Genomic DNA, 12,734 nt, shown 5'->3' on the forward strand with positions numbered 1-12,734 from the left:
CGCAGCAAATATCTGTTGCGATTTAGTAAACGTGCGTATAAAGGATTAGAAAGAAACTTGATTTGGTAAAATTATTAAAATAGCAATTGAGTAACTGAATAAATTGTGGGAATTGTGCAGTAGCTATAATTGAATAATTGCATTCACAGTGCAGGCCAATGACTGACCAGCGTTTGATAGGTAAATATCGTAGTGAATATCAGTTGCACTGCTCATCTCTAGCACACGATATTTAGCGGGTTTTTGTTATTGTTTTCTACTTGTTTGTTTACATTTAAAATTGATAGTAGTGCTAGTTAATGATTGACCAGCGATTAATCGATATTAGCTGCAGTGAATATCAGTTGCACTGCACATCTCTAGAGCACCACATTTAGCGGGTTTTTGTTTTTGTTTTCTTTTTGTTTACATTTAACATGTTTCCGCTTGTCGAGGAGGATGTGCCCGAATTTCTCTTACAACGTGATACAGTCGCTTACTGCAGTCAGCTGCATGTCCAGAAATCCAAATCTAGCCTTGTGCTGGGACGCAATCTTAAGTTCTATGAATTCCGTAAAAAGGAGTTGTTGCACTACATCGATCTCAAAGAATCGAGTCTCCAGCAGCTGGCGACAGAACTTAGATCGTACAATGGACCGCTCAGTAGATTTCTCATACGCGATGATGTGGCCGATATCAGCGGCGATGCAACCAGTTACAACATGCTGCATGCCCCCGAGGATCTGCCCCTGAGCATAGGCAAATACGTTTGGCTGGGCGAGCACATATACGTGCTGCTCCAGTGCTGGAAGAAGTTGCTGGTGCTACAGCGACCGGCCGAGCAAGGCGCCAGTTTTAAGCTAATAGCGCAGCATGATAATCTGCAGGAGTACCGGCTGGTCAGGGGCCCTATCAAGTATCAGGCCTATGTGGAGCTGGAGTTCACCAATGGAAAGCGATTGCGCACAAATTTTCAAGGTAGTGAGGCGCCAGAGAGTCCTTCAACTAGTAGTGGCAGCACTACTGTTGTTGGCTTCAAGCGGTTGATGCAGCGCGTCCACTGCGCACGCGCCGAGCTGCATTCGCAACGCACCCAAACTCAGCTGGACTTTATGCAATCACGCGAGCAGCAGGCCTTCGGCTTGCCGGGCCAGCGTTCGTTGCTGCTGGAGGAGAAGCAGCTGCTGCGACGCTGCGGCGACATATGGACACGCATCTGCGGCGACTCTCTGGTGCTGGGCATCCTCCTGACCAATGCGGCGGGCAGCAATTGCAACAGCACACTGCATGCTCTGCGCCCGCTGCTGCGCCTGCCTCAGGGTCCTGGCCTAAACTACGCGTATCGACTGTACGAGCTGCCGTTGCAGGCTGATGGCCAGCCGCCGGAGGATTACGATCAGCTGGCCCAGTTCTGGGCCCTGCAGGAGCAACAGTCGAGCAACTCGGGCTTAAGCTGGCAGCCCGCCTCCCGTATTGACCAGTTGCCACCTGAGCGCAGCGTCGTGCTGCTGGTGCGCCTGCAGCTGGAGGATTTGCTAACGCTGGACAGCATACAACTGCTTGCCCTGTACGAGCTGCAGGACGAATGCCGGCGGCAGCTGCAGCTGCATTTAGCCAGCATCAATGTGGCCGCCTTGCTGCAGCAGCAGGAGCTGCATGTGCCCAGCTTTTCGCCGCGGACGTTGCATCAGGACTTTCTCGCCGTGATCATGACACAAGCCGCGCACTGCGCTTTGCGACTGGTGTTCCAGGACGTCGACCAGCAAGCCCAATTCGAGCAGCTGCTGCTGACCAAACTCAACTTTGTGACCACTGCTGTGCCGCAGGAGAAGCAGCAAGGTCAGCGGAGAGATTGTGAGTAGCTCAGCTCCTTTATATAAGTGAATCTCTAAAGAATCTCACTCTCTATCTCTCTCTTCTACAGCTGTACAACTGCTGGATGACTCTGGTGCGGAGCAGGAGTTTGCCTTTGGCCATAGCAATATGAATAGCAACAGCAGCTGCACTGCATCTACCCAGCGCATCTTCTATAATGGCCCAAAGCAGCTGCTTCTGCTGCGCAACGATCCTGGCCAGCATTGGCAGTTCTATGCCAGCACAGAGACGCAGCTCTGCCTCTTGCTGCGCCGCCTGCTACGGGATCTCTTGCAGCTGCACTGCAATCTCTCGCTGCTCGACCTGCAGGCGGAGGCGTGCAGTGCGCCCCCAAATGCATCGCTACTCCTGGAATCCGCGCTGCGCGACGAGCTGCAAGCCCGAGCCGATCTGCTGCAGCTGCAGCCGAAGCGAGCGCAGCTTCAGCGCCTCCATCAACTGGAAATGGCCAGCGATTCGCTGATTACTGTGATAAAGACCCAAATGCAGTTAGATACTAGCTAGCTGCTGCTTGGGACAACATTTAATACTCGGTGTTCATTAGAAAATATTTTTGTTTTACCTTTTATTAAAACATCATTTTGTATACAATATATGCGGGCATTTATTATTTATTACACAGTAGAGAAATGTTTCGTGCTTAAATATATATCAAAAATAAAACTTTTAGTTTGGACGGACAGTTTTATACATGAATAGCTATCCTGAATAGGAATATATATGTAGGTCATATATGATTTATAGGATTACACTTGCATTACACTTGCCTCTTATGCAATTTGCAGGATTGCACAAATTGTTAAGAAACATTTACAATGTTATATACAACACAACTTAAAACTAATTTAAAGCACTTCAAATGAATTTTGTTATGGAAAACTTCGAGTATATAAAAATATATGTATATAGATGTAGTTATCGAGCGCTTAGAGTTTTTCCGAAAAGTTTCGTGAGCTTCGAGCACTGCAACTGCTGCGCCTCTGTTGCTCCTCGCCTTTGATGATATTGTCAAGGACATTCTCCAGATTTTGTGTAGCCGCCGAGAGCTCGGCATTGTCGCTGTACGAGTCCTCGACAATCTCTTTGACCTTGTTCAGCAGCAGCTTAAAGTTAACCATTTCCGTATCACGCATATCCACATTGACCGACTGCTCCAGCAATGCGCCCAGTGGCAGCTGCTGTTGCTGTTGCTGCTGCTGCATGTTGCTGGCAGCCGAGTGCAACAAGCTGGAGCGTCGCTGATCGAACCACAAACTAATGTCGCTCAGTGAGTAATCCGATTTGTTCGCTTCCAAGTAGCTGCGGTTCAACTCGGCGCCATTGACTAAGGGGGGAGTAGTTTTCAGTTATAATTTGTAGAATATTATAAGATATTACAATTGTTACTTGAATGTGTTAAATTGGCGCCCACAGGTGCGTACATATCGTATGCAGCTTTTGCAGCTGGCGGCGAGGAACGTTGCGGCGTGCTGGCGTTGAGGAACGTGGAGCTGATCAGCGGTGCAGCAGACGAAGCGCGCTGCATAAGCATAAGGAAATCATTAGTTATATATGATCAGACTTGTATATATATATATAGCTCACCGATAATTGTCGCATGTCCTCAATTATTTGCAGCAAGAAACTTTGATGGGCGCTCAGAAAATCACATATTTGAGCGCTCGATGTGCTCGGCAGCTGTTTCAGTTGCATCTCCAGTTTGCTGCAAGAAATGAGTGTGACAAGCTATTGCAAAGGTAATACGCGTTCTATTACTCACACATTCTGCAGTAAAACACGATCGATAATGGATTGTAAGCGCTCCGAGGCGCTGCTCGCCAGCCCAGTTAGGGAGCCTGCAATGTGTAAAGGGTATGGGATGAGTTATCGAAAAAATTGGTTCATATATTTTTCCAAGGACGTACAGAGTTCCTGTTGTGGTTGCTGCTGCAGTTGCGGCTGAGGCTGCGGTTGCGGTTGCGCCTGAGGCTGGGGCTGTGGCTTCTCGTTTGGCGACGCTTTGAGACGCAACGTTGAGTTGCTGCGAATGCTGCGCGTTTCGGCCGGGATGGGCGCCAATTCGGTTGCATTGCTGGGCTGGCCGATGCCAGCGCCGCTTTCCTGTGCATTGCAGAAGCCGCGTCGCTCCTCCTCCTCGGCATCGGCGCGCTGGTCTTTCTGTGCATAGGGAAACCAGCTGCAGAGGCGTGCCAGATGTTGGGTCCAGCGCTTCGGCTGCGGCTGATCCTCGACAAAGACTTCGCACATGCGATGCGACGGCTCGTGCTTGCCGCTCACATGCACGGCCGAGGCGAAGCAGGGGAGGCACAGCGACAGATCACGACACACTTGGCACTTGAAGCGTATGCCAATGATGTGCTCCATGCGACAGCCGGCGCACTGATTGCTGTGTATCAAGTGCTCCGTGTCCTCGATGCGCTTGATCAGAGCCAACAGATTGCCATAGATTAGAAAGCGTGTCTGGGTGTGCGTCCACAAATTGTGAAACTGCTGCTCGCCAAGGCCGGCGAGGCCGTGCGGACAGCGGGCAAAGGACTGCTCCAACATCGGCTGCAAATTGTGGGGTCCATAGGCTTTCGACTCGCCCAGATAGCTAAACAGCTTGCTCAGCGTAAGCAGAAGCTGCTCAAATGCATAGCGCGAAACACACTGAAATTTGGCATCGGCCAGCATGCTATAGAAGTCGCTAACCATGTGCTCGCTGCTGTACAGCTTGCAGAGCAGCAAAAATGTCACCTTGATCTCCAGCAGCGAAATGGAGTGACGTCGTTGCCTGCAAAGCAATAAGGGAAAGAGGGAGAGACAGAGAGAGAGATATGGATAAATACGTCTATCCATAGCACAGGCAAAGGCAACTCTTACGGATCGTAGATATTCCAAAAGAAGTTGGCCAACAGTGCAGTGGCCGTGTCGAGTTGATAGTTTTGCGTTTTGGTAAAATGTCCCAGTTTCTCGCAGGCGAAATAAATGTCGTGCAGCAGCGAGGTTAGCTGAAACGGCGGCACCATCAAATTCAAATTACAATTGCTGCTGCTCACGGGCATGCCATGGCGTTGCAATATGGCCATCACAAGTTTGTAGGGTATTTTACTAGCTGCAAATGCCAGAGAATTGCGAAATCAAAAAGAAGTCAAATGCGATGCGAATATAATAAAACTTTAGCTTACTGTGAAATATCTTTTGCAGGGCGACAAATTTGCTAGCACATCTATAGACGGTATATTTGTAATTGCCATAGTCCAATTGCAGTTTGCTTATAATCTCTGTCAGGTTCGAGGCAACTTGTTGCGGCACCTGTTGCTGCTTTTTGCTTTCGAGTTGTTGTCCTTTGTTGTTCGCCAAGGACGCGACGGCGGCGGCGCCTGTGCGCAGCGTTGTCAATGGTGGGTTCACTGCAGTACTCAGCATATTGCACAGTTATTCTATTATTTCTGGTGTGATTTTGTATTGGTACTTTATTTATATATTATCTACTATAGTTTTCAGCGTCGTTTTCTCTTGATTCTGGCGTTCTCCACGACGTTCGTTAGCGCAAAAGTCAAATTTGAAATGAATGTGTGGCAACGCTGTTGCGCATGCGCTTAACAACACTGCAGTGCTGCCAGCTGATGCAACATCCGGCCGTTGCGCTTTGAAATGCATTTTAATCGAGTTGGCGTGTTCCATCTAATTGTCTTGAAAAACAAATGGTTTTTGTGATTTATATAATCATCTAAATATTATTCTGCTATTTCTTAAAGCAGCATAAATGATAATGAGCCATATAATAATTTGATTGACCGCCTTTAGCTGAGTATGCAGATCATAAATCACTTGCAGGCAGCGTCATCGATATTTTTATCGATTATTTTAAATTGAGTCAATGGGCAATGGTAATTTATTTAAGTAACTGAAACGGGCCTAAGGAACGAATGCATGTAAATCATTTTATAAATATATGAAAAAGTACTTGAAACATATATATACGTTATACAACTGCTTATAATGTGCAGCCTACCGAACAGCAGCAGTGCAGTCACTACATGACATTCTAAACACTATCTTTTATCATCACACCTTCCCTACTCAACTATTCTCACATAATATTAACCGTTTCTTCTTGAAATACATGCGCTCGTATGAACATACATACATATGTATATACATTTGTATATGGTTCAGTGCCTGTACGATAATCTAAACTAAGTATGTGACGCCCACTCTCAAGTCGCTGATTGACTAGCTGACAAATTGTTGCAGTCATATCGTTTCCCCACCCATTTCCCACCTGTGCAAAATGGTTCAAATGTCATAAGAAGATGGAGCACACATGTCATGCCAACACAGAGCTCATACATGCATACATACGTGCATACATACATACATACATACATGCATACAAACATGCATACATACATTATATACATACAGACACAGCCATAGACACTTGGACAAGCACACCTACATACATATACAATTGCAATTGCATTTGCATGCACAACGTACAATGGCGGACAGAGAAATGGGTCTGGGAACAATGAGAAGCATGTTGGGCATCGTTGGCGTCCAACTGCCTGCACCAGGCAATAATAATTCGCCAGTGCCAGGCCATTGACAATGTCGGTGCCATAATGGCTCTCCACTGACTGACTGACTGACTGCTGCAGAATTTCTTATACCCTGTGCCGATAGTTGTGTCAAGGGATATACACATATATGTACATACACATATACATATGTATATAAAATAAGAAGCTGTTGCTTATGTTGTCGATGTCTTCAAGGCTTAATCATAAAGCTAAAGGATTGAGAGAGAGCATTAATTGATTCAATTTTGTGTTACTTTTTATTTTATTTTGTTTAATTTTTTTTTTGATATTATAATTTACTTTTGTTTTATTTTCACTTACAATTTTACGTAGATTATGTTTTTTTTTATTTTATTCTAAATTGACTTACATATCTCTTAGATCATTTCACTTTAGACAACTCTAATTACAGGGTATTGTAAAATGACATATGCCAATTGTCACATTTGCTCCTTTTGTTGTCAATGCTGACGACAGAGGGCGCTACACCTACAATTGTGAGAGTCGTCTAAATGAATGAATTAAGTCAGCCATGTGACATAACTGGAATGACCGCCCAGCTGCTGCTGCTGCTGCTGCTGCTGCTGCTGCTGCTGCTGCGGATGCCCAAAGTCCCAGTCTCAGTCGCTGGCTTACGTTAAGTCCCTTAGTCCCCTGGCTAGAGTCGCAGCCGAGGCAACTGCTGCCAACGCCTCACGTTGAACATTTGCCACATTGTTTTGTTGCTGTCATTTCTGACGCCTTCTCTGTTGCTGCCGTTGCCGTTGCCGTTGCCGCTGCGGCTGCTACTACTGTTGCTGCTGCCGTTGTTGTTGTTCTTGTTGTTGTTGTGATTACGTATTTGTTGGCCGTTGCCAAAGTTATATGGCGCACACGTACAACAGCAGCTCCCGCTGCAGGACAAAGGCAAATGCCAGAATGCAAATGGCGTGTGGACGTGAACGAATCGCGCACACGGCGCAAAATGTTGTTGGCCTGCCCTCTTCAATTACATATGCAGGCCGTGGGAGGCTGAACTCATCACATTGCACTTAGCGATGAGCGTGACACGTGACACGTGACACGAACAGAAATTAAAATGTGCTATGCAGTTTCAAGTGCACGTGTATGCAGATATACGGAGATGGTATGAAAGAAAATACTAATATGAAAAAATTGGCTATAAATGTAATTAAATTAATTAATTTATTATTTATTCAATAATAATTTGCATAATGGATTTCAATAATTATATGCATATTGTATCGATAGTCGTTTGCTTTGAGCCAGATGCACCCGAGGCTCATCTCTAAATCGAATAACCAGTTACTCTGGCCTAGTGTTACGGGTCTGCCGTCCAGCGCGCCAATTAAGCAACAAAAGGCTGGCCGCTTTGGGGTGGGGCTGCGCCTCCGCCATTACCGTTACCGTTACTGTTGGCATCGTCGGCACGGCGATGTTGACGACTTGGCCGCCATTAAAACGAAGCGACGTTGTGAAATGTTTTGATGAAGCCAATGCCCTGCCCACTCGCCCCCAAAAACGAGCTGTCTCTGCGCAACTTTTAAAGCGATTGTTTTTTTTTTTCTTTTTTTCTTTTCTGCTCCTGTTTGTTGCACATTTTGCAACAAAGTTTCCTCTGAGATGCCGTTGCTCTGGCGCACCGGCCAATACGTTTGCCAAATGGCTGCAGCGCCCAGCGTCCGACTCCTATGGCCTAGGGCATTCAATTTCTCTTAACATTTTCTAGTTGTTGTTTTCCGTTTATTCTTTCTTTCTTTCTTCTTTTTTTTTATTATTGTTTAAAGAGGGAAGCAGGAAACAACAACACGAATGGGGAAGTGGGGAAGCAGAACTTGAAGTCTGTGCGCACAACAAGTGGACATAGAGTAGGAGCCAAGATGGCCGCCTGCCTGCATCCTTAGCTGCCTTTGCTTGGTAGGCTGCTTGGCTGCTTGGCTGCTAGTTCGTATGTTGCTCGTTAACGGTAATGGGAGCAAAGGCTGGTCTATTACGGGTCACGTGGATGGTTTAATTATGACTTTCAGTGCTTGCACTATTATCACATAATAAAAAATGCATTTGCTGCTAATGATGTGAATTTCATGATATGTGCAGTATTTCATTTTATTAGACGCATTGAAAATAAAATACAAACTTTAGGACAATTCTAACTTTAATTTAACCTCAAATTGACATTGAAGCTGATTGCCAAAAAATGCTCAACATGCTGTGAGTCAAGCACGTCAACTAAGCACATTGTGATCACGTACATAATTACTAGATTAAAATCGTTTGTCATTTTAATCGAAAGCGTCTGATGGAAATGATTGCATATGTATGTATGTGTTTCTTTTTTTTTTGTCATTGAAATGTTTGCTGCTCTTTGCACTGCCAGCGCGTGACATCGACTACACACACACATCGACTATTTATTTACCCACGAAATGCACACCTCAGCAATATGGCCGCCATTTATTTATTTATGTGACAATAAAGCACACAATGTTCGCGCCGTTATGTCACTTCCATTTATTGGGACTGAAAATGAAATGGAATGTAAAAATAAAACAAACAAAAAAAATCATTGCGCTGTCCATTGTAAATATCGTTCGTGCACGAATAATATCGATAGGCGATCTCCTGACACGCGCCCATCTCTGCAGCTGATCGGCTCCCATTCGGAAACAAAATGGCTGCTGCTGCTCATTTCAAATCGAACAAATTTTAATGGCTACTTTTGGCATGTGCGGGAGGAAAAAATGAGAGAGAGAGAGAGAGAGAGAAGAAGAAGAGCGAGCGAGGAAGAGAGTAAATATTAAAACGTCTGATGACTGGCGCTCGTTGCTGAATGGCCGACGTCAATCCAATTAGTTGCGGACAGTGCAAACACGCAGCGTCCGGCATCGTCTACTCAGTTTCACTTCGAATGTGGCTGCCGGGCAATAAAAATGAAAACAGCAACAAACAACAATATCAGCAGTAGCTAGAACAGCAACAACAGTAGTAGCCAGCAACAGCAGCAGCAGCTGCAACAATAACAACAGTTGCCCAAGTGGTATGGAGCAGCAAGCGAATGGACATGGAGCCATGCCGAACGGGGACACATTCACACGCATTGGCACGTGGACAGCCAACGTGTGTGTGTGTTGTTGTTGCTATTGTTGCTGTTGCCATTGTTGCTGTGCATTGGTAAGTTGATGCGGGTGATGGACGCGCACGAAGAGAAGCTCTTAAATACCGCGCATTGTTGCAGAGGCTGTGGGGTATGCTAAGCATTTTATCTTTGTGTATGTGCTACTCTCTCAAAGAAGAAAACCTAAAATTACTATAGTTGGTGTAAAAATATATATATTTGTTCCATAAATCTGCAAAGCTCTTGATATCAAATATTTATCGATATAATGTTGAAATTGAATTTTTTAAAATTATAGTTACCTTGGAATTTAAATATATATTTATATAAAATGATACATAAGACTTATAAAGACTTGTAAAATTTTGATAAAAATCGATACTTATCGATTAACACATATTTATATTTCCTATTACATATTTCATTTGATATTCACCAATTTTTAGTCAGAAAAGAGCAAAATACTTTTCTTTTACAGCTAATTACAGGGTATTGCGTCGTCCACTTCTAAGAATCACTTCACTCACACATCCATTTTTTCCTTGGGCTTTCAACTATTTATGAGGTTGAGCTGTTTGCTTAGTTTTTATTATATTGCAAAAGGACTTCTGACTTGTGACTTGTGTCATAATTTAATTTTGTCCGAGGGCTTTCACTGAAATCATTGTGGAAATTTAATAGTCGTTTAATTTTAATTGGATTTCAAATCGAAATGAGAAAATATTTGGAGACTTTTATTTCACTAGATGTAAAGTATAAATAGCTTGTAAACTTGAGATATAAATTTTTTGTTAATGGTTATATATAGCATTATTTCATCTTTAGCTTAAAGTCAGCTGAAGCTCTCTTTTTCTCGTCTCTTGACGATTCTGTTGGTATTCCACTTTAAATTCCATGTCCATTGTAATAATTAGAAACTAATGTGTTATAGCTTATGTTATTTTGTTAAATTGAAATACAATAGAAATTCCGTTTGCGTAAAACATTTTCAATGAATTTATTTCAAATTGAGATGCGAATGTTTGGTGATTGGGCTTTACGCATTTTAAGCCAACTAGTTAATCAATTGTATGCCAAACAAATGTGTTGACGTATGGGTGATGGAGTCAAAGATACCCTGTAGAATTTTGCACTCTACGATAACTTGCAGTAAGGGCAACTTTTTATTATTATATTATATTATATTAAAGAGATTATAGTCAATGAGAATGTAGAATTTGAGACGTATTTTCTGTTATCGATTTCAGCAATCGATAGCTCAAAACAGATATTTAGGTAAATATCGATGCTGAATATATGAACATGAGATGAGATTATGTGATTACAAAGATAAAATGCCCTTCACTAGAGCATTTTTGAATGGATACATACAATAAATGTATATAGTTACATATATAGTTATATAGTTACATATATATATATATTTGAATATACATTTGTATATAGAATTTCAATAAACTAATCAAATATGTGAGAATGCATGGAAATGCAGGAATGCAATTTAACAAACGAAGCATTTTGGCTAAACCGCACTCTCGAGTCCTGCAACGCTCAAATGGCCAACAACAGACGTCTGACTGACTGCTGTTGAAGATTGGGGGAGTCGATGGGCGTGGGCGCGCGCGTGGGCATGGACTGGCAAAAGGTGTCTTCATTGGCAGCAGCTTTAATTAAAAAGTTACCTGCAAAAATGTATAGCTATTTTTGCCCGCCAGTCATTGCAAATGTTTGCCCGACCAGAGGGAGGGGGAAGGATGAACCGAGAGGCCAACCCCAAGCAAAGCAACCCAAGCAAACCGACCCATCGAAGTTGCCAGTCAATGGAATTTTGCAGGTTTTGCGGTGCTCTAGCTAAACTTTCAATTAGATTGTGCCAACACTCGATGGCCTTGCACCCGCTGCTCAGAGCCAAGAGCCAAGCTCGAGCCCAAAACACGTTTTCATTCCCAATTGCAGTTGCACTTGCTGGCCCCCTCGCCCTCGCCCTCGCCCTCGCCCTCGCCCTCCCTCTGCCTCTATCTCTGCCCCTCTCTCTCTCGCTCCCTCTTTACCTTTGTCTTTCGTTTTTAGTTGTATCCGTGTCCATATTCCGTTCAACTAGGTTAGCATAGCCAGGAGGCATTTCAGGCCAACTCTTGGCCCCCCGCTGCCTGCTGCCTGCTGCCCACTGCTGGCTGGGCACTTCCTCCTGGTTAGCCATTTGCCACATATTTCTTTATCAATTTGCGTTTACATATTGCATTTTAATGAATTTTCTGGTGCCATTTAAAATTGCTTTAAGCCTTTCCGCTTCCAATTCGAATCCATTCAAAGTGTGCCCATTGCCACTCCCCGCTCTCCTCTGCAACATCATCGCTTAAATGCAATGCAAAGGCTCTTCGATTTGCAATTTTCCCAGAATTTCATCAAATTTTCAACTTTTGCATTTTGATAGTCAAAGTCTTGGTCTAAATGGAATTCGTATTGGCTTAAATCGAGCTCGATTTCAATTCGTATATTAGCAAACGCAAGAGTCCTTTTCAATTTCATAGTTGATCTTTCCATCGAAATAAAAACTCAATTACCGACTGCTTAAATATTTTATCTAGAGCCCATGGAAATTTGCTTCACATAAATTAACTTGCATTTGAAAGTATTGCCCAATAGGACGCAATACATTTTACCTGTCATATGCTCAAGTGTATGTGGTAGGGTATGCTTGGCGAACAAAATACCCCGTCAGTTTTAACTAATGAATTTATTTACAGTTTATATCATATTATATTATATCATATTATATTATCATACAAAAATATATAAAATGTGGAAATATAACACATGTTATATATACATCGTGTATATCCATTTCCAAAAACAACCTTAGGGTATACAATCAAGTAGAGTATCTTTCAATGCATCGTTTCTGCTGTGTCATTTCGCATAACGGAAATACTTAATCTCAAGCAAGAGGATAACTCTTTCAAACTCTCGCCACCTTATCTCTCACTGAGTGTCTCTATCCATCTCTGTCGCTTGCTCTGCCCTTAGCTCTTTACGTTTTCTCAGAAAGACATTCACTTAAAACATATTGCACTTTTATTTAGAGCGAATTCAATGGCAGTGAACATAATTTGAATACAAATCGTTGCATATTTGTTTTGATGGTCATTGCACACTTTTTTTTGTTTGTGTGTGGGGAAGGAGAGGAAGCAGAGGAG

General features: G+C 43.5%; 2 protein-coding genes across 2 annotated transcripts; one reads left to right on the forward strand and one right to left on the reverse strand.

Moving 5' to 3' along the window:
• The first annotated feature begins 93 nt into the window (after positions 1-93).
• Positions 94-2,447, forward strand: LOC108619868 (uncharacterized). The gene is made up of 2 exons (XM_018016667.2): positions 94-1,833; positions 1,904-2,447. The coding sequence occupies exons 1-2, from the start codon at positions 417-419 to the stop codon at positions 2,356-2,358; spliced, it is 1,872 nt and encodes a 623-aa protein (XP_017872156.1). The 5' UTR covers positions 94-416; the 3' UTR covers positions 2,359-2,447.
• Positions 2,434-5,416, reverse strand: dah (discontinuous actin hexagon). Its single transcript, XM_018016665.2, has 7 exons — positions 5,022-5,416; positions 4,717-4,948; positions 3,759-4,627; positions 3,614-3,689; positions 3,439-3,556; positions 3,241-3,373; positions 2,434-3,178 (listed from the first exon to the last, which is right to left on the reverse strand). Exons 1-7 carry the CDS (start codon positions 5,260-5,262, stop codon positions 2,781-2,783), a joined length of 2,067 nt encoding a protein of 688 aa, XP_017872154.1. The 5' UTR covers positions 5,263-5,416; the 3' UTR covers positions 2,434-2,780.
• Between the last annotated feature and the right edge of the window lie 7,318 nt (positions 5,417-12,734).

This window comes from Drosophila arizonae, chromosome X (assembly GCF_054131065.1).
Source record: "Drosophila arizonae isolate 15081-1271.41 chromosome X, UAZ_ARI_1.0, whole genome shotgun sequence".
Taxonomy (NCBI): domain Eukaryota; kingdom Metazoa; phylum Arthropoda; class Insecta; order Diptera; family Drosophilidae; genus Drosophila; species Drosophila arizonae.

Bases quoted from the DNA above. Each gene is read 5' to 3' on its own strand.
- LOC108619868 (XM_018016667.2), top strand. From the start codon at position 417: ATGTTTCCGCTTGTCGAGGAGGATGTGCCCGAATTTCTCTTACAACGT. The intron at 1,834-1,903 runs GTGAGTAGCTCA...TCTCTTCTACAG, and splicing joins GCAAGGTCAGCGGAGAGATT to CTGTACAACTGCTGGATGAC.
- dah (XM_018016665.2), bottom strand. From the start codon at position 5,262: ATGCTGAGTACTGCAGTGAACCCACCATTGACAACGCTGCGCACAGGC. The intron at 3,690-3,758 runs GTACGTCCTTGG...TACACATTGCAG, and splicing joins GCAACCACAACAGGAACTCT to GCTCCCTAACTGGGCTGGCG. The intron at 3,374-3,438 runs GTGAGCTATATA...ATGCTTATGCAG, and splicing joins AGGACATGCGACAATTATCG to CGCGCTTCGTCTGCTGCACC.